The 21,346-nt window shown below is 42.4% G+C and overlaps 3 protein-coding genes across 5 annotated transcripts in view; 2 read left to right on the plus strand and 1 right to left on the minus strand.

Annotated features, from left to right (window-relative positions):
• Positions 1-1,204: 1,204 nt before the first annotated feature.
• On the minus strand, positions 1,205-5,094 carry LOC124958813 (T-cell surface glycoprotein CD3 delta chain). Its single transcript, XM_047517301.1, has 5 exons — positions 4,870-5,094; positions 2,434-2,652; positions 1,885-2,019; positions 1,550-1,593; positions 1,205-1,351 (listed from the first exon to the last, which is right to left on the minus strand). Exons 1-5 carry the CDS (start codon positions 4,922-4,924, stop codon positions 1,286-1,288), a joined length of 519 nt encoding a protein of 172 aa, XP_047373257.1. The 5' UTR covers positions 4,925-5,094; the 3' UTR covers positions 1,205-1,285.
• Positions 5,095-6,415: 1,321 nt separating this feature from the next.
• On the plus strand, positions 6,416-14,670 carry LOC124958812 (T-cell surface glycoprotein CD3 gamma chain). Its single transcript, XM_047517299.1, has 7 exons — positions 6,416-6,553; positions 10,028-10,051; positions 10,655-10,882; positions 11,534-11,665; positions 12,853-12,896; positions 13,754-13,861; positions 14,320-14,670. Exons 1-6 carry the CDS (start codon positions 6,499-6,501, stop codon positions 13,817-13,819), a joined length of 549 nt encoding a protein of 182 aa, XP_047373255.1. The 5' UTR covers positions 6,416-6,498; the 3' UTR covers positions 13,820-13,861; positions 14,320-14,670.
• Positions 14,671-19,551: 4,881 nt separating this feature from the next.
• Ube4a (ubiquitination factor E4A) overlaps positions 19,552-21,346 on the plus strand; it is a 34,097-nt gene continuing 32,302 nt past the window's right edge. For 2 of the 3 annotated variants that reach the window (XM_047516908.1, XM_047516910.1), the window contains exon 1: positions 19,552-19,705. The gene's annotated coding sequence lies outside the window, so the exon portion shown is untranslated. The remainder of the gene's footprint in view (positions 19,706-21,346) is intronic. The other variant, XM_047516909.1, reaches the window with a different exon arrangement.

Consider the following 21,346-nt stretch of genomic DNA (forward strand, 5'->3'; position numbering starts at 1 on the left):
AAAGGATTCGAAGTGGAAGGGATGCCCAAGGTAGAGTTGTTGAATGGGAAAGGAGGATCTAGGGAGAATTATAGTGGCAGAATTTAAAAGTAGGAAAAAAGCACAACTACAAATGAAGCATGTGTAAATTTAAACTTCATTCTGTCTCTCATGAAATTAAGGTCTGCAAATATCTTGAGGAAATAACGAGCAGAATCATCTAGGTTTCTGGCTAAGTGGTTGTTGGTCCTCTTCTCCTTTGGAAACCCTGGTCTAGAAGACTCCTACTGTCATTAAACTGTTCTGCAGTTCCCTAAATTACTTGTGTACTCAGAGAACAAAAAAGACAGTACCCCAGCTCTGGAATCCAGGAACAGGTATAAAGGAAACAAGAGTGTAAGTGTTCTCTATTCTTCCTCTAAACCAGAGATTCTGGATTTGGGCTGCTTCAAAATCACCCAGGAACCCCATTCCTAAAGTGGGGCCCAAGAATCCATATTTTTCAATAAATCTCTCAGGCTCCAAAAATTTGAGAACCACCCCTACCCCACTGACTGAAGATGACACCTATTGAAAATTTCCCAAACCCCGACCCAGTCTCAATCCAGCAGGGAGAGAGGGACAGTGTGTTTTAATTGATGAAGGGTTTCTGATCCAGTTTATCATGAAGAAGGCAGGGCGGGGATGGGTCTTGAGGAAGAAAAGATATGTATGCTGGGAAGGGGGACTGAAGGAACCTAGGCCAGACCTCCCTCCTCATAGGTCTGGCAACCACTCCACAGGGCCCTAAAGCCAGCAGACCCTTAGGAGCACTGGGACTTTGTGACACATACTCTGAGTCTTGGTGAGAAGTGAGTCCCTTGATATCTCTGCCACCCACACTTGTGACATCATGGAAACGTCTTTGTGGCTGGCTCCTAAACACAGCAACCAACCCTCATCTGTGGTGAAGCAGCTGAAACAGTGGAAGGCTTGTGATAAGGAACTGAGTGGCAGAGGAGGGTGGTAGGACAGAACTCCCACCCGGGAAGCACCATGGACTAGAAACAGAATGGCTCCCTGAGATGTGGTGGGAGATGGCACTTCACATTGTCCGTGTGGGACAAAGGGAAGAGACCAAGGTGCAGTGACGCACAGTTGGGCAGGGAGGATAAAATCCCAGCCAAGTCAGGACAACTCCCATCCCCTGCCCAAGTGCCTTGAAAAGCACAGACACCTTCTGAGTTAAAGACGACATCTTTATTGGTTGAGCACAGGCAGAAGGCACCGTTAATAGTGAGGTTTCTAGAAGCCACCAGTCTCAGGGTCACTTGTTCCGAGCCCAGTTTCCTCCTAGACGGCTGTACTGACCATCATCATGGTCTCGGAGGGGCTAAGAGATGAAAAGAGAGACAGTGAGATAGGGTCAAAGCTCTTCTGGGGAAGGGAGTTTATGCCTGCCCTCTGCAGACACCCTCAGTGATGACTTGCCCTCTAGAACCTTCCCCAAATGCACACAACACATAATGTCAGCTTCCCCGTGCCCACTCACCCCTCCTCCTGATCATGTGTCCTTCCCCTCAGGGCTCACCTGATAGAGCTGCTCATTCCTCAGTAGAGTTTGAGTGTCTGCAGCTAGAAAAACAAGGGAAGGAGTGTCATTAGGGGCCAGGAAGGAGGGGATAATGATACCCATGAATGCTACAGAGGGGTCTGCAGCTGGTCACACCATCTCATGCCCTCAAAAGTCTGCATGAGCAACATGGGTACACAAGTTCTTTCAACATCCAGTGGTAGGACACTGCAAGAATGACTCCAAGATGAGACCAAACCTACCACCAGCCCCATTCTTCAGAATCAATCTCTCTCTCTCTCTCTCTCTCTCTCTCTCTCTCTCTCTCTCTCTCTCTCTCTCTCTCCACTAACCTCCAGACAGCCTTCCAGTAGTCTCATGGCCTGTAAAGCAGTAGACTCCCAAAGAAAGGAGCAGAGTGGCAATGATGTCAGCAATGAGAATGCCAGCCAGGGTGCCTGGGTCCAGCTCCACACAGTTCTGGCACACTGCAGAGGAGGATGCATAGAAAGTTTCCAAGGTCAGGAACCATCTCTGCCTCCTGGGGAAGTCCTAGGATCTCTCATGTCAACACCCAAACTTCAGTGAGATCCTACTGAGGGCCTTGCTATATCCACCTCTACCCTATCCCAGGGAATCCCTAAAGAGACCCAGGAAGTAATCTCAGATTGGCGGAACCTTAAACTAGGTGATGGGCGAAATTCCTCGGCCAACCAAGCCTATGGTAACAAGGCCCCTACCACTCTGCCTTGCTGGGTCAAGCTTTCTTTCCCTTTTGGAAGACCCCCAAATTTGGCTCAGACTAAGGGTGACCCTAGCTTATTTAGAGAAAAGATTGGTTCTCAGAAAGTTTCATTTCAGAGGCCCCCCATTCCAACTCAATGGGCCCAGGAGGCACATACTTCGATAATATATTTGCACTGTGAACGGATTCTTGGTCGGTTCATTTTCCCCCTTACACATATACATTCCTCGCGGGTCCAGGACGCGTTTTCCCAAGTCCAGATATTTATTGACTGGTAACTCTATTCCCACTGTGCCTTCTAGCCTCACGACACTGGCATTGCAATGCAAAAACACTTTGTTCTCCATTTCCTCCACAGTTATATTTGAGGAGTTCACTAAGGGAAAGAAAAATACCATAATCAGAGACAGCTGTTTGGTCTACACCACATCCTTGTTCTGCTGAGGATGATTGTAGGAGTGCGGGACAGTCATGGTTTCTAGTGAGAGAAGCAGAAGTGATAAGAGAAAGGGTTCAGAAAGTGAAGTGCGGGTCAGGAAGGACATGAAGCTGTAGTCGAAGCTGAGAGAAGGTCCTGAGGGACTTGGGGCAAAAGAAGAAGCCATGAAGCTGGGTTGATGCAAGAATGCGTTCAGACCACTGATGAGAAGAAGGAGGGAATAGACTGCTGCAGCCCCCAGGAGACATGGAAAGGAACAAGAATGTTCCTAGGTTGGGCAGGTCTGCAATTTTTCTACTAGAAGTCTTGTAATTCTACTCCCCAATCAACTACCACACTATCACTTCGATGTCTCATCCTCTTCCCTCCCCATGACCTCTGTCCCAGAATCCACCAGGGGAATGAGATGCTCACTCCTTAAGCTTTTCCCAGGCTTTAGATGATGGCTGGAGAAGGGAGTTGCTGATATGAACTACCAGCCCAGTGGTTCAGAATTACCAGAGCAAATCCCATGTAAAGATTTTCAGTTGTTTCACACTTGCTTATGAGGAGAGGGACAGAAAAAAAAAAAATGTCAAATTTGTTCTTGAGGCTTCACATACAAGTCTTGTGGGAGTTTAAGGGTCAGAGGTAAGTCCAGCATCTTTCTAGATTCCCTGAATTTCTTTGACAGCCTGAGAGCAACTCCACAGCCTACAGAGGCACTGGGATCTATAACACCCATCCCAGGGAAAAGTGAAATGTATGTTCTCCCTTAGTTTCATATACAGGGATTTGGATACAAGAAAATTCTCTAGAAAACTCCCAAATAGCTATTTCTCTTACATCTGAAGCAAGTAAGGAGTATATGTGTGCACACTTAGGAAGACACATGTACATCAAATACTTCGCCTGCTACAGTCATGTCTTCCTTGAAATTGTTTCCATTGGAAATGCTGGGCGTTCTAGGATTGCTGAGAATTAGGGTGACCATTTGACCCAGTCTCCTGAGAGTAAGAGGATTCTGGGACATGGAATTTTCCCAGTTTTCTTGTTTTGTTTTCTTTTGTTTGGTGGTGCTGGGGATTAAACCCAGGGCCTCACACATGCTAGCCTAGTGCTCTGTCACTGAGCTACATTCCCAGCTCCATTTTCAGTTTTAATTTTTCTTTCTTTTTTTTTTTTTTTTTGAGACACGTTCTCACTATGTTCCCCAGGCTGGTGTTGAACTCCTGGGTTCAAGGGATTCTCCCACCTTAGCCTCCTGAGTAGTTGTGATTCTGTTTTAAAACCAAACTGGGATGAGTTTGATTTTGCTGGGTGCAGTGATACACACCTGTAATCCCAGCTGCTACAGAGACTGAGGCAGAAGGACGGCAAGTTCAAAATCAGTCTCTACAATTTAATGGGACCTTCTCTTTTTTGGGGGGGGCGGGTACTAGGGATTGAACTCAGGGGCACTCAACCACTGAGCCACATCCCTAGCCCTATTTTGTATTTTATTTAGAGACAGGGTCTCAATGAGTTGCTTAGCACCTCACTTTTGCTGAGGCTGGCTTTGAACTTGTGATCCTCTTGCCTCAGCCTCCCAAGCCAAGGGGATTATAGGCATGTGCCATTGCACCCAGCAGGACCCTCTCTTAAGATAAATAAAAATAAAAAAGGGCTGTGAATGTAGCTCAGTGTTAGATCACCTCTGGATTCAATCCCCAGCACCACGATAGACCGGGATGTATTAGCATAATACTGACCATGTAATTTTCTCCACACACACCAATCTGCCCTTCCTCTTTCTCAAGCTAAAATCAATTTTTATCTTAAAGCATTCCCTTGAGTCCTGGAACATGACTCCAAGTGGCATAACGATGGTGAAATAAGAGCCCTGAAGGAGTACATATAGCTCTGCTCCCCTTACCAGCACTAGGCTCAGGCACGCATACATACTGAACCATTGCCTACAAAGGCACAAGGTCTTTGAAGAGAAAGATTCAGGGCCAACATATGCCCTGGCTAGAGTAAGTGGAAGCTAAGCACCTCTTTCCTACATCTCAACCCTGCCCTCCTGACACCTGGGGTGCCTGGCAAATTGGAACAGCATTGAGAAGCACTTTCCAGTGGACCTCATTCCCAGTAGTAATGTCCCTTCCTCCACCTACCTGGAGAAGCCTTACTTACCTTGATAGAGAAGGGCAGCAAGTATCAGATGGGCCAGGAACCTGCTGTGTTTCATTTTTTGGTGGAATTCATCCAGCAGATAGAACCAGGTCAAGGAACTATCAGCCAGAGTGAGAGCTACCTCCCCCCAAATGATTCACGGGTATACAGAAAAAGTAGAGTGGGGGAGGAACTATAAGATGTCTGCCTCTCTGCTCTCTGCCTTTGATGATGAGAAACGTCAAGACAGGAGTAGGTCAGGGGTGGGGTAAGAAGGAAGCAGTTGCAAACTGCTCTTTCTCTGAGCAGGGAGCTTGGGGTTGGGGGCGGAAGTCAGAGCAGAGAATATGAAGAAGATTGCCTGTACATCTAGGAGGTAAATGGAGATTTAGGATAGCCTCTCCTGAGTCAATGGTGAAAACTGAGAACTTCACAGTCCCTGTTGACAACCTAACTACATTTACTTACCAGCTAAAAACTGCCACCTCTCACAGTCCCTTGAGAGAAGGTAGGACTCCCATTGCACAATCCTATCAGCTAGGTTCCTTCCATTCCTGGTCTTTCTCAGGACCCTTCACTGGGCAGACTGGGACATTAGATGGAACAGCTCCTAACCAGTGGGAAATTGGACTTCAGAGCATCACCAGCCAGAGACTTGAACCCCAGTTCCACTACTTGGTACTCACAGAGCCAGGCATAGAATTCTTCAGAGCCTCATTCCCTTAGTATCATTATAGGATTTGAAAAAAGGTGTTTGTATGGGGTCTGCCATATCAGATGTGCTCAGTAAGAGGTAGTTATTAGTAACAATATAATTGACTCACTGCCAGAATTGAGCCTTCCCAGGAGACAATGTGCTTTTTTTCCCTTGTGACCTGTAGGGATCTGAAACTCCATACTTCCATGATAGGACTGTCATTTATCTGAGGACAGAGCCATGGCTGTCTTGCTCACTGCTAGGATCTCATGACAGGCACCTAACAGATCTCTGCAAATTTCTGTTGGCTCACTGATTGACTAAATGAGGGAGACAGGGGCCTCACATTCTGGAAGCACAATCCAGGACTTACCCCTAGAAATACGCTGACCATCCTGTCGAAATTGTCCCACCTACTCTTTTCCAGGCAGGCAGCTTTGATGTTCTCAAAAGAACAGTGACAAAAATCCCTGAACGAAGGCCTAGATAGAGGTGCTTTTGCACGTGGAGTTCCAACTCCAAGCACCTGAGAATCCTACCTAAATTCATTAGTTATAGCATCAATTGACAACTGGCTGCAATACTAGCAACACAGGAAGCAGGATGTTTATCTCTCTCATGAAGAAAGGAGGTTAGGATTGAGCCCACAACCTAGCATCCAAAGGGGTTCTCAGGGCAAGCCAAGCCTCTGAGTGGAAATTCAGTTCTCTCTCCCACTCCCTCCTTCCCACCTCCTTTGTACTCCTTAACAGAAAAACAAGAGGCATCTATCTGCACCTGCAGCCCTGAGGAAGCCCCTGCTACCCACACTTGAAGCAGAGGGTGGAGACACCAGGTTCTTGCCTTTGTACAGGGGCCCTGGGTTGCTGGGTGGAGCCAAACCAGTGGCTGCTCAGGCTGGCTGGCTGCTAAGGCTTGCTCCACACTTCTGCTGAAGAAGGGTAGAAATTGACATGGAACAAGGAAAGGGTCTGACTCGTTTCATCCTGGCTCTCATTCTTCTTCAAGGTAAGAGCCACTAGGGGGTCTGCTACCCTGGGGAAGGGCTCACTAGAAGAGGCCATCACCAGGAAGACAGGGATATTGGAATCCTAACCTCGAACCTACCCATAACCTTGAACTACCCCAGCGGTCACCTTTTCACATTCAAAGAAGGAAAGGCAAAAGTGAAACCTCTTACTGTTCTGAGCTGGAGAGAAGCAATGTTCCCTTAGGGGTTCTTGTTTCTGAGAAATCAGAACAGAGGACATAACTGAGAAGACCCTGTTGCCGCCATCTTAGGCTTGAATGTAGCCCAAAAGGGCACAGGCAAGGAAACTGAAAGGGAAAGGTTCATGTTCTCTGATTCAGAGCTGGGCTTAGCAGTAGACCTGTGAAGCATTCACTCATTTGCTTGGTAAGTTGGCCAACTGGTCAACAAGCATGGGTAAGATCGTATATGCGGATAATCCAGAAGGATAAAAAGATGAATAAAATGCTTCTGCTCTAAAGAGCTCATGGTCTAATTGGAGAAGTAAATTTTATTGTTGCCACACTGAGTGTAAGGTGCAGTCAGGGTTGCCTGTATGAATGTCCAGTTTAAAATATCCAACAGGAAGTAGATAACTGGGTTGACACCTAGAGTCTGAACATATGGAAGGAAGCCAAAACGATCAAGGTTGTTGAAATCGCACAAGTACCATGTGATATGTGAGGATGGAACTGTGAGAGACCAACTTTTATGGGGTAGTTAGAGAAAAAAAACTCAAGAAAACAATGAAAGAATGTCAAAGATCTGAAATAATCACATGAGTGCAATGCATGGAATAGAGAGCTTCCAGAAGGAGAGAATTACCAAGAGTATAAAATGTTAAAGAGAGTCCACCCACATAAGAACATATTTAAAATTTAAGTTTGTGGGATCTAGCAAATAAGTCATGGGTAATTAATTCAGAACAGTTTTGATGGAATAATCTGACAGCTGAATGGATGAGGGCAGAAGACAAAGACCAGTAAGTATAGACTACTCTTGAAAGAAACTTGGATGAAAAGGCAGGAGAGATGGAGTGGGAGGCAGAGGTGAAAGTAGAGTCTAAGAAGAAGTTTTTGAGGGTAAGAGAAACTTGAACACATTTTGGGCTCAAGGAGAAGATGGTAAGCAGAGCGAGGTTGATGTCAGAAGGAAGGAGCTAGAAGAGGAGACAAGGGCACGTCAGGGAGGGCAATATGACCTGCTGAGACTAGCAGAAAGGAAATGCAGATAGCTTGGCCATAGGTAAGCTTGTAAGGAGAAAGAAGCTGGAGAAAGAGCCATAACAACACGTGTGTGCTCAAAAAACTAGGTGGGAGGCAATACCAACTGCTAAAACTGAGCTGGTGATGGCCAAGTGGGAAACTTGAAGAAGACAGGGAGAATGTGGGATTATTTCTAAGAGAAAAGGGATAAACAGCGAGGCAACACAGGTTAGAGGGTAATGCTGGAGCTGGAGGGAGCCAGCTGGATATAGTGAAAAGAGCTTTGGATCAAGCATAGAAACCTGAGTTCTGGGTTCAACTCAGACACCAATGAGCTGAGGGATCTGGAACAAGGTCTCTAACCTTCTGGGCTCAGTTTTCATAACAATCAATCCAGAAATTTAGCTACGGCAACTCTCAAGTTCTGAAAGAAAGCAGCACTCAGGCATGTACAATTAAAAGATGTCAGCAATTAGTTCCATTTTTTTCCTTTGGAATCTGAGTTTGAAGCAAGAGTTTCTTTGCCCTCCCCTGGTGACCAGTACTTGGGGAGAAGGGCCACTAAGAAATCTATTTAACTGTTATGCCTTTTTTCTGCATTTACTCCTTTATGCATTCAGGCATTTGTCCAACAATATGAAGCTCCTACTGGGTCTAGGCATTGTTTTGGGTACCACTCATAAATAGTCAGCCTGCACAAAGTTCTAAGACAGTTGATTCCTTCCAGTAATTTCTATTGTATTTTGACTCCTGACCAGGTCTCCCCATCACACAGTCTACCTCTAGCCACACTGCTTCTCCTGTCCTTTTCCAAATCTGTATCTTCATTCATCAGTTTTTTTCTACCCTAAATGTCTTTGTCTGATGAATTCTTATTCATTCTTCAGGGTTCAGCCAAATTTCATCTCCTCAATTAAGCTTTTCCTGAACTTCACCCTTGGGCAAAATCAACACCTTCTATTTCTTTTCATCTGCATTCATACTAGTACTAAAAGTTGTAAGTTCTATTACATTAATTACATGTGCATATTTTTCCACTCATCTTAAATTCTTTGGAAGAATAACTGGTTCTGTATGTCACCACCCTTTTCTTTCACAATACTTAATCGTGTTAGGTCGTCATAGTGCTCAGTAAATGCTTGAATTAAACCCAATTGAATTAATTCCAGTATTAGGTCTCTGTAGTACACTACCATGCAACCCTTTTACTAGAGAGAGATATGAGGGCTAATTGAATAGCTCACTTTTCTGGGACAGTCAGGGTTTCTATAAGAAATAGATTGCCAAGACTGAAGATTTTAGAAATAAGTCAACTCCAAAGGCTTTGGACATACTCATCTCTTGATAGGGTTTTAGTTTCTAACAGAGCAGAACATTCTGGACTGTATAACCAATACTTTTATATATACTGCAAAACAATTTGACTGATAATCCTCCAGAGTTAGTGGCAGATCTCACAAGTTAAGGATATAGCCCTTAACAAAATTGTCCTCACTGTAAAGATCATCCCACAAAAGCAGGAGTCCCCAGACCTTACTAGCTGACAAATTAGCTGTCAGCTAATTGTCCAGAGGGTTCCCATGATCCCTCATGTCTGATCATGTACTAGAATGACTCACAGAACTCAGGAAGGTATTACAGCTTTAATATTGAAAAAAAAAAATGAGGGTCAGCTAAATGAAGAAACAGGGCAAGGTCTTGGGGAGTCCTGAACACAGAGTGTCTATGGTCTCTCCCTAGGGAATTAGAACACATCATGCTCCCAGTACCTCAAAGTGTTCACCAACCAGGAAGCTCCACCATGTTGTTCTCGAGGTACCACCACACAGTGCGGTTCATGGATTCATTGTCTAGTTAACTGAATTCAGTCTCAGCCACTCCCCTCCCAGGGTTGGCAGCAATGACTTCAAAACCCCAATCCTCTAGCCATATGGTTGACCTTGACCAGGCCCATCCTGAGTCATCTCCTTAGCATGAACTCAAGTACATCCAAGGGTACACCAAGAATAACAAATGTACTGCATCACTTATGAATTTCAAGGGTGTAGAAACTCCCATCCGGAAGCTGGGACAAAAACCAAAAAATTATTCATTACAATTTTGACTCTGATTTGGTGATTTAGGCTACATCCAGGAATTTAGATACAGATTCTCTCATTCCCATGGGTTAGAATCTCTCTTGATCTTGACCTAAAAGGACCATGGGAATACTTCAGGGCATCACAACAGCTCCACGCCCACCTGATCCTCTCTCTTTTGTCTCTACAGGTACTGTGGCCCAGTCGAAGCAAGGTAGGAAAAATGACTTCTTTCTGTCCTCAAATTCTGAGGAAATTCATAGAAATATGGCTTTCTACAAAAGGAGTACGCACCTCTAAACTCAACTCCTTGGAGACTAAGGCAGGAGGATTACAAGTTTAAGATCAGCCTCAGCAACTTAGTAAGACCCTAAGCAACTTAGTGAGACCCTGTCTCAAAATAAAAAATAAAATAAAAAGGGATGTGGCTCAGTAGTATAGCATCCCTGGATTTAATCCTCAGGAGGAAAGAGTTTAGAAAGGATGAGATGAAGAGTGAGAGATAGCTGCTATTTCCATTATCAACCTAATCAGTCCTGCTGCAACCTGTTCTTGGCAGCTTTCCTATAGCTAAGGACCATCTGGTCCTTGCAGGAGAAATAGGATCCTGGTAAACAGACAAGTCTCAAACTGTGATCTGTGAGCCAGCAGCATTGGCATCACCTAGGAGTATGTTTGGAATGCAGAATCTCTCCTCACCAGGACTACACATTAAAGTCTGAGGCACTATACACTAATGGTCTTCTCCTGGTACCCTGAGGTGGGGAGAATTTCAGAGGCAAGATCCTTAACAGAACCACAAGCTTTTCCCTTTCAGGAAAACATCTGGTACGAGTGAATGACAATCAAGAAGATGGTTCAGTACTTCTGATTTGTGACTTGAAAGACAAATACATAGGATGGTTTAAAGATTCTCCAAATACAGCTCTCCAAAATACAAGTAAAAACACATGGAATATAGGAAGTAGTGCCAAGGACCCTCGAGGGATGTATTGGTGTCAAGGAGCAAAGGACACTTCAAGGCCTCTCCAAGTATATTACAGAAGTATGTAATCCCCTTTGGTTTGTTCGTTGTGAGATTAAGTGGTGCTTACTTTTCTGGTGAGATTACTGTCTAGGGTGAAGGTAGAAATAGATGCTAAGCCATGACTACATTAATAGCCAGTTCTCTTCATCTCAGCGTGCTGCTTTTTGTGTGTGGCAGGGTGGGGCATGCTGGGGATTGAACCCCAGGGTCTTGATCATATGAGGCAAGCACTCTACCAGCTGAGCTATATCCCCAGCACCCTGCTTCTTGCTTTTTTAACAAGACAGTTTCCTCATCTTTTTGAAAAAGCATAATTAGTGCTGTAAACTCTGGCTTACTTTTGGGTGGGCCCTATGGATTGAAGAAGTTCAGCAACTCTGGTAAACTGAGTTGGCAGGGAGAGAGAATGCAGGGAAGATTACAAGGTGAGCAGCTGTGAAGAGAAGGGTACAGTTGAGTGGGGAGAACAGGACCTGGGTCTCCCCAGGACTTCTCAGTGAGGAACATTGAGTTCTTGGTCCAAGGATCTCCCCTTACCATACCCCTAAGAGGGAGGAGCCTGCTGCCCTGGACAGAGGCATTGTTGCTGGTAGGCAGGAGAAAAAGATTTTGCCTACAACATTCACACCCTGTGGGAGGCTCATCCTCACCCTGCCTGCTTTTCTCCAGTGTGTCAGAACTGCATTGAGCTAAATGCAGCCACCATATCTGGCCTTGTCTTTGCTGAAATCATCAGCATATTCTTCCTTGCTGTTGGAGTCTACTTCATTGCTGGACAGGATGGAGTTCGCCAGTCAAGAGGTAAGAGGGCTGAGGGTATGGCTCAGTGGTAGAGCACCTAGCTAGCATGCATGGTCCCTGGGTTAGATCCCCTGTACCACATAAAATGAGGAGAATGTTCTTAACTGAGATATGGAACCACCCAAGACCTTAACCTTCCTTCCTACCAAAAGAAGCCCAGTAGCTGAGACTGTGCTGGCATCTGTTGCTAATGTGCAGACTTGGGTGAGGCTCTGCCTCTGTGAGGCAGGAAAGAGACACATTTGGTTTTATCCCAGCATATTTACCTGTTCCAAGATCCAACTCCCTATGATTTGTTCTATATTTTGAAAACTCTTTATTGAAGTAAAACCTACATATCAAAAAGTGAATCACAAGGTTACAACTGAAAACATTCAACAAAACAACCATCCAGCACCCAGTTGAAGAAAGAAAATATTAACATCACCTTAGAAGCCCTTTCAGTCACTACCCATCCCCCAAAGTAAGCAATATCCTGACTTCTTTTTTTTTAATTTTTTAATTTAGTTTTTATTTTTACAGACTGCATTTTGATTCATTGTACACAAATGGGATACAACTTTTCACTTCTATGGTCGTACACAATGTAGATTCACACTATTCATGTACTCATATATATACACACTATCCTAACTTCTAACAACAGAGATCAATATATCCTGTTTCATTGTGGTTGTTCTTTAGGCAAACGGACTCATGCAGTAAGAATTCTTTTGTATGGTTTCTCTCACTTGACAATATGCTTATGAGATTTATCCATGTTCATGTGTATAGTTGAGTCTTATACTAATTAGTATTCCATTGTGCCAATATGGTCTTTTTTTTTTTTTTTTTTTTTGTACAGGAGATTGAATCCAGGGGCACTTAACCACTGTGCCGCATCCCCAGCCCTTTTTTAAATTTTATTTAGAGACAGGGTCTCGCTCAGTTACTTAGGGCCTCACTAAGTTGCTGAGGCTGGCTTTGAACTCACGATCCTTCTGCCTCAGTCTCCTGAGCCACTGGGATTACAGGAATGCACCACCATGCATGGCTGGACCATTTTTTAAAATACTCAATATGCCTTTTGTTTTTATTCTTCCAAGGAATGAAAAATAATATGAGATTGAATAACTTATCAAAATATCAATGTCAATTTATCATTCATTATATCTTATGTATGTGTATTTTGTTTATTTTTCGTGTAGCTTCAGACAAGCAGACTCTGTTGCCCAATGACCAGCTTTACCAGGTAAGAGATGAGGAATGAAAGACACAATGCCAAGGAAGGGTGAAACTTGGAGATAGGAGCAAGTCATTTGAAAACTACTATAAGATAAGGAACTGCTTATAGCATACCAAATGATAAGATGGTTGTACTATCAGGCAGAATAAGAAAAATAAAGAGAAGGAGAAAAGAAAGAGACTGGGATCAGGATCTATTGAGGAAAAGTTGAAGAACACACTGAGAGGGACACACAGGGAAGCTATACACAGAGCTTCCCTCTCCTCATCTTCTTTTGGTCCCTAGAACCATAAAGCACCCACTCTAAATCCTTGCACAATAAAAAGCATTCAGTCAGCCAGGCATGGTGGCACACACCTGTAATCCAAGTGACTCAGGAGGCTGAGTCAGGAGGATCCCAGTTTGGGGTCAGTCTCAGCAATTTAGCAAGATCAACAAAAAGGAATGGGATATAGCTCAGAGGTAGTGTGCCACTGACTTCAAGTCCCAGGATGAAAGAAAGAAAAGAGAGAGAGAGAGAGAGAGAGAGAGAGAGAGAGGAAATAGGCCAGGTGCGGTGGTACACACCTGTAATCCCAGCAGCTCTGAAGGCCTAGGTAGAAGTTCAAAGCCAGCCTCAGCAACTTATGGAGGCCAGAAGCAACTTAGAGCCTGTCTCAAAGTAAAAAATAAAAATGCCGGGGATGTGGCCCAGTGGTTGAGCACCCCTGGATTAAATTCCCTGTTTAGAAAAAATAAAAAGGAGGGGAGGAGAAGAAGGAGAAGAAGACAAAAGAGGAAGGAAAAATAATTCAATCAGTATGCACCAAATTAATCAAAAGGGGGTGGGAAAGATAGGTTTACTACTTTGCTGTCCTCTTCAGCCCCTCAGAGATCGGGAAGATGACCAGTACAGCCGTCTTCAAGGAAACCACCTGAGGAAGAAGTGAGCTCAGGAGTCAGAGCAGGTGGTTCTTCAACACCAGTTCAGAGTAAGTACCTTTACATCTCCTCTCCCCCAAATGCTACCAAGTCTGTCTCTCTTCCCCAAAGGACAAGGATCAGTGTGTGTGTGTGTGTGTGTGTGTGTGTGTGTGTAGACAGAGAGATGAGAAGTGGTTGATTGTGTAGTCCCTTTTCTACAAATACTGGGACCAGTACTGGTTGCCTTGACCTAAGAAAATATGAATGTTATATCTAAATCCTCTTAGAGCAGGGTCTCAGGCCATAAAGATGCTGAATATTAACTTTATTAGGGTGTCTCCATATCCACACTATTAGCACTTTGAGGTAGTTGATTGTTTGGGTTGTGCTGTACATGACAGCAGTTATAGCAGGGTCCTTAGCCTCTATCTACCAGATGCCAGTAGTAGCCCCATTATTATTTGGGGCTTACGGAAAGCATTATTTGGTTTTCCAACCAATTGCATTTTTTCTTTTTTCGATCCAGGTGTTCTCCCTTCTATCTACTTCTCAGAATCAAAGCAATTTATTTTGGAAAGCTCTCAGAAGAGAGATTTGCAGCCCCAATTCTAAACTCCAGGTTTGCAGAGATGACAAATGGAGAAGAGGGGGCCACCAGAGCAAATTTGGGTTTTTCTCAAAATAAAAGTCAGGGCTGGGGATATATCTCAACAGCAGAGCACTTGTCTAGCTGCCGAGGATGTGGGAGATATGTGAGGCCCTGGGTTCAATCCTGGGGGTGGTAAACATAAGAACATGGTGTTTCACGAGCGCCACCTATTGGTAAAAATGTAAATGAAAAATAAAAAGGTCAAATAAACCCTCTACTAGAACAGAATTTTTTTTTAAGTTTTAATTTTTACTGAGTTTTTGTATAGGTCATAATTCACATGGTTCAAACATGCAATGTCCACCTACATTTCAAGCCACCAGTTGCCTTCTCCAGCTGTAAACCAGTTTCTTATATATCTTCCTGAAGGTACTCTGGGCATTAACAAATTCTCAAATACACATTATTCTCCCTTCCCCTATTTTTCACACAAATGATATCATACTATTCATATTTCACTTCCCCAATAAAACCTGAAGATTATATATTCCAGTATATAAATAACTTTATAAAATGCAGCCACGTTGTACAGATTCATTTTAAGTTACCTCACCAGTCATTTATTGATGGACATTTAAGTTGGTTCCAGTCTTTCCCTCTTACAATAATGCTACAATGACTAACATATAAATGTCATTTTAAGATAACTGCATTGAACTGAAATTTGTGCACCACAAAATTCACCTATTTTAAGTGATTCACCTGTTCTTAGAATTTTTAACCAATTTACCCTTCACACCATTACCATAATTCAGTCTTACTTCTTGCTTAAGATGTGCTGTTTTGCCATCTCTCTGTTCTCACCCTCAGCCCTAAGTAACCACAAATCTTTTCTGATTTGTTTTGTTTTGTTTTGTTTTGTTTTTGTTTGTTTGTTACCCGGTACTGAACCCAGGGATCATTAACCACCGAGCTACACCCCCAGGCCCCCCCTTTTTTTTTTTTGAGACAAGGTCTCTCTAAGTTGCTTAGGGCCTCGCTAAGGTACCACCCTCTTGTCTCAGCCTCCCGAGTTGCTGGGTTTACAGTGTACACCACCACACCCAGCTTTTCTTTCTCTTTAGGCTTGCTTTTTCTGGACATTTCATACAAATGGAATCATACAGAATGAGATCTTTATATCTTTTAGTATGTTTCCAGGGTTCGTCCACATTGTAACATATGTCAATATTTTGTTAACTTTTGTTGCTGAATAGCAATTCATTTTATGGATACTCCACATTTTGTTTATCCATTCACCAGTAAATGGACATTTAGATTGTTTCTATTTTTGCCTATTATAAATAGTGCTAATATGAACATTCTCAGGCAATTCTTTGTGTAGACAGATATGTTTTCATTTTTCTGGGGTTAGATAACTAGAAGTGAAGAATTGCTAGAACATATGTCAAATTCATATTTAACTTTTTAAGAAACTGCCAAGTTTTTTTCCAAACTGGCCATACTATCTTACCTTCCTATCAACAATGTATAAGGCCCACTATTTTTCTGCATCCTCACCAATATTTATCACTGTCCATTTTAAAATAGCCATTTTAAACTAGGGGCGGTGGCACACGCCTGTAATCCCAGCAGCCTGGGAGGATTGTGAGTTCAAAGCTAGCCTCGGCAATGGTGAGGTGCTAAGCAACTCAGTGAGACCCTGTCTCTAAATAAAAGACAAAATAGGACTGGGGATGTGGTTCAGTGGTAAAGTGCCCCTGAGTTCAATCCCTGGTACCAAAAATAAATAAATAAATAAAATAGTCATTTTAGTGGGTGTAAAATAATATCATATTTTTTGTGTGTGTGGTGGGGGAATACTGGGGATTGAACTCAGGGGCACTCAACCAGTGAACCACATCCCCAGTCCTTTTTTCTTTTTTTTTTTTTTTTTGTATAATTTATTTAGAGACAGGGTCTCACTGAGTTGCTTAGCACCACGCTGTAGCTGAGGCTGGCTTTGAACTCACAATCCTCCTGCCTCAGTCTCCTGAGCCACTGGGATTACAGGCATGCACACAATATCATAGTTTTAATATGCATTTCCTTAATAGTTAATGAACATGTATTCCTTAATTTACTAGCCGTTCATGTGTCTTTAGTGAAATGTCTATTCAAATCTTTTGCCCATTTTTAAATTGGGTTGTTTGTCTTCTTACTGTTCAATTGAAAATGTTCTTTACATATTTTTGGATACAAATTATTTACCAGATATATAATTTGGAAATATTTTCTGTAGTTTGTCCTTTTTTTTTTTTTTTGGCACTGGAAATTGATCCCAGGAACTCTGCCACTGAGCTACACTCCCAGCCCTTTTTAAAAAAATTTTGAGATGGAGTCTGTCAAGATGCCCAGGCAATTTTACAGTCTTCCTCCTCAGTCTTCCAATTATCTGAGATTACAGGTTTACACCATCAAATCCAGCACTTCTCACTTTCCTACATGGTGTCTTTTTAAGTGCAAAAATTTTAAATTTTGATTTAGTTCATCTTATCAACTTTTTATTTTACATATTGTACCTTTTTTCTTGCAGTAATAGAGATCACACCCAGGGCCTCACACATATTGGTATAAGCCAACACTCTTGAGTTATATCTCTAGTCTTTCCCATCTCCCTTTTTTAAAGTAGGGTCTCAATCGCCTAGGCTGACCTTGAATTTGTAATCCTCCTGCTTCAATGTCCTAAATAACTGAGATTACAGGTCTGTGCCACTACTCCTGGCTGTGTTGCACTCCCCCCATCCCCAAGGACTGAGGATTGAACCTGGAACGTGATAGGTAAGCACTCTACTGTTGAGCTAGGCCCCCGATTCTAATGATCATACTTATGATGTCATCTTTAAGAAGTCTTTGTCAAATCCATGATCACGAAGATTTTCTCCTGCCTTCTTTTTATAATTTTTGGCGTTTTATTGTTTTAGCTCTATTTTTTTTTTTTTTTTTTTTTTTTTTTTTTGTGGTACCAGGGTTTGAACACAGGGGCCTAAACAACTGAGCCACATCCTCAGCCCTTTTATAACTTATTTAGAGACAAAGTCTCACTGAGTTACTGAGGATCTCGATAAATTGCTGACACTGGCTTTGAACTCACCATACTCCTTCCTCAACCTCCCAAGTCACTAGAATTTCAGTCATTCGCCACTGTGGCTGGAAATCCCCAGCTCTTTTTTTATTTTTAATTTTGATGCAGAATCTCACTAAATTGACCATACTAGCCTCAAACTTGCAATCCTCCTACATCAATTTCCCAAGTAGCAGGATTACAGGAATGTGCCACAGCACCCAGCTTGACCTACTTTTAAGTCAGATAGATAGCTAACAAGTTATTCCAGAAATATTTATTTATCTTGTGCCCATTAATTTATTTTATTTTGCAGTGTTAGTGATTGAACCCAAAGCCCTGTGCATGTTAGACAAGGGTTCTACTACAGCTACATCCCCATTCACTTCATTAATGTTAAATAATGTTACAACTCTACTCTCAAAGAATTATAAGGTTCAGGAAAGGATTGTAAGTTTCAAGAAGGGAAAGACCTGGTTTTTGTTCACTATGTTATCTCAAGGAACCAGAACAGTAGTAGGCTTTCTAAAGATTACATAGTTTTTTTATGTGTATGTCATTAAACTTAACATTTTAACAAGTCTTAAGTGTACTATTCAATGACATTAAATACCTTCGCATTGTTGTGCAGTCATCAACAATATACATTTCCAGAACTTTTTCATCATCCTGAACAAAAATTCCATACCCATTAGAAAACAATTCCCCACTCCCCTCTCCACCAACCCTTGGTCATCTTTATTCTACTGACTGACTCTATGATTTTGCCTGTTATGGGTACTACACATAAGTTGAATCATATAGAATTGTTATATCTGACTAATTTCACATAGCAAGATGTTTTCAAAGTCCACCCATGTGGTAGCACGTATTCATTCCTTTTAAAGGTCAAATGATAATTTGTTGTATGCATACATTTGTGTATCCATTCATCTGTTGGTAGACATTCAGGGTTGTTTCTTTTTGTTATTATGAATAATGCTACTAAGGACACTGGTGTACAAGTGCCAGTTCAGGCCCCTGTTTTCAGTTCTTTTAAGCATCTGTTTTGAAGTGGAATTGATGGGTCACAAGATAATACTGTTTAATTTTTGAGAAACCATTAAACTTTTTTTCAAAGTGGTGCATTGTTTTACATTCCCATCAGCACTGCATAAGGTTCCAACTTCTCCACATCTTTACCAACAACCCTGTTTTGTTTTTTTTATAAAAGTCATCAATAGTAGGAGCGAAGCAGTATCTTATTACGGTTTTGATCATTTCCTTAATGACTAATGATGTTGGGTATCTTCTTTGTAGCAATGTCTCATCAAGTCCTTCACTCATCTGTGAATTAGACTGATATTGTCATTGTATTGTATGAGTTCTTTATATATTGATATTAATCCTTTATCACATATATGGCTTACAAAATTTTTCTCATTCCATAAATTGTCTTTCCACTTGCACAGTTCTTCTCTTTAAAAAGTATGCCACTGCCCTGGGGTTGTGGTTCAGTGGAAGAGCACTTGCCTACCATGCGTGAGGCACAGGGCTCAATCCTCGGCACCACATAAAAGTAAATAAATGAAATAAAGTATTGTGTCCATCTACAACTGAAAAAGAAATATTTTTTAAGAAGTATGCTGCTTCCATTACTTCCACATATTTCAAAACGAACCTGTAGGTTACATATTGTTGCCATTGTACAGATAAGTGAAATTCAATAAAAAAAATAGCACATTGCCGGCACCTAATACATGCTCAAATATTCGTTGTTATTGCTGTTATTGTTACTGCATCATAAATAATAATCTACGAAAAGTTATGTAAGATGCTTCGGAAAGGTATGGTATAAGTGGGAAAAACTGAAAGCAGAAACCCACAGAGTTTACGACCAGAGCCAGAGATCACAAAGTTATATCTGCCCTAGGTGCTGCGATTTCCAGAGACAGTCTTATATTCCACTAATTTCCAAACCACTTCGCCCACCAGACCCAGTTCCGGCCACTTCCGCCCCGCCCCAGCCGGCTTCAAGCAAACTAGCGCGTGCGCTGTGGGGGTGTTTGCGTGCCATTGGCCCACAAGGGCGGACGCATCCCACTTCCGGCGCGGAGGTTAGCGTTCACACGCCCCGGCGCTTAGTGATGATGTCAGCTCCGGTTGCCATGCTGAGTCGGAAGTGGGAACCCTTTGGCCCCTGAGACTGTCGTGTCGTCGCTGCTGGCCCTTCAGGCTCTGGTAAGAGAGAATGTAGCTTGAGGGGAGGGGACTGTTGGGTCTACAGTGGCAGCTTTTCTCCTAGTCTAATGCTAGTACTGGCCTCTTTAAAATGCCTTCTCCTGTGCATTTCTAACTAGGGACCCTCTCTCCTTCATGAACTTCAACCCTGTCTGATTCGGGAACCCATACATTGCTGCAGCTTCTAATTTCTCAGTACATTTCTCTTCCCCTTTGCTATACCTCTCCTGGAAAAGGCCAGAATATTGTCCTTGTGTATCTTTTGACTTCTTTTCTCTAAAACATGCTCCGGGCGGGTGGATCTCCCTCCTCCCAGTGAATCCCTTACGGAATCCAGAGGGATAAAATATAGATTAGACGACAGGTAGCCATATGCCAAGAGGGTTAAATTAAGCACGAGTCATAGTGATGAAATAATTTGAGTGCTTATGGCAAGATGTTGACAGTTCTTAAGGCAAGTGATGAGCTTCTGGCACTCTGCTTCATGTTTTCTTGGGTTCAGAAGACACTCCTAAAATTGATCACAGCTCAGGAGCTTATATTTAATGGGTATTCCCTTTGGAATCAGTTTTTGTACATCCAGAGCAGGAATGTGTTTAGTTTCACCATTATTAACTGCAGGGGAGCCCATCTGAGATAAACAGGGCCCAAAGAGGAAGACTGTCTGCCTTCTTACTTGGTGAGATCCTTCTAGCTTGCAGACAGATGTGCCGAAAGGATTTGTTGCTACATTAATGGACTTAAAAGTATTATTGGGTAGAATATATTACACTGGTAGCATTTTTATTCCCATTTTTATTTGATGTATTTCATTTATTCTTTGTAAGGTCAGAGACTTTAAAGGGCATGACTTGATAGAATGTGATTTTTTTTATTTTTTTTTTACTTATTTTGTGGTGTTGGGGATTGAACCTGCTAGGTCTCACACCTGCTAGGCAAACGCTGTACCTCTGAGCTACACCTGCAGCCCACAAGACTTGATTTTAACAATTCAAGTTTTACAAAGTGTTTCAGATATTTCTGTTTAAAAAACAGTGTCAACTCAGATTTTAGCACATTTTTGTGGCTACTTAGCTGACAGTGCCCAATTAAAGGACTAGCTCTGCTTATAAACAGGAGCTTGACTCTGAAGAGGGTGAGAGAATTCTTTTCTTTTCCTGTGTGTGTGTGTGTTGCTGGGGATTGAACCCAGGGTCTTGTGAATGCAAGGCAAGCTCCCTACCAATTGAGCTGTATCCCCAGGCCAGGTGAGACAATTCTGTAGAACCAGAGGTAGATATCTCTTATAGATGTAGACCCTTGCAGTGGGTATACAGTGTAAAATTTGTTTTCAAGGAGGACTTATTCAGAAAGAATCAAATCCAAACCCTTCCAAAGATTATTGGTTAAAAAAAAAAAAAAAAAGATTATTGGTTATACCATCCCAAAGACTGACAACAGGGTAGTGTTGTATCTCTGTATGGAAATTGAAAATAAGGGGTTTAAAATAGGACATTATTGAATACTAAAACAAAATATCAAGGTTCCATTTTATCAGACCTTTTTTTGGAGTGGGTAATATCTAGGTACTCTTATTTGCTTTGTAAGTTCATTGAGTCAATCTAAACTGACATCTCTGCAAAGGTTCCCATTAAGTGATCA

The sequence above is a fragment of the Sciurus carolinensis genome, chromosome 11 (assembly GCF_902686445.1).
Source record: "Sciurus carolinensis chromosome 11, mSciCar1.2, whole genome shotgun sequence".
NCBI classification, from domain to species: Eukaryota; Metazoa; Chordata; class Mammalia; order Rodentia; family Sciuridae; genus Sciurus; species Sciurus carolinensis.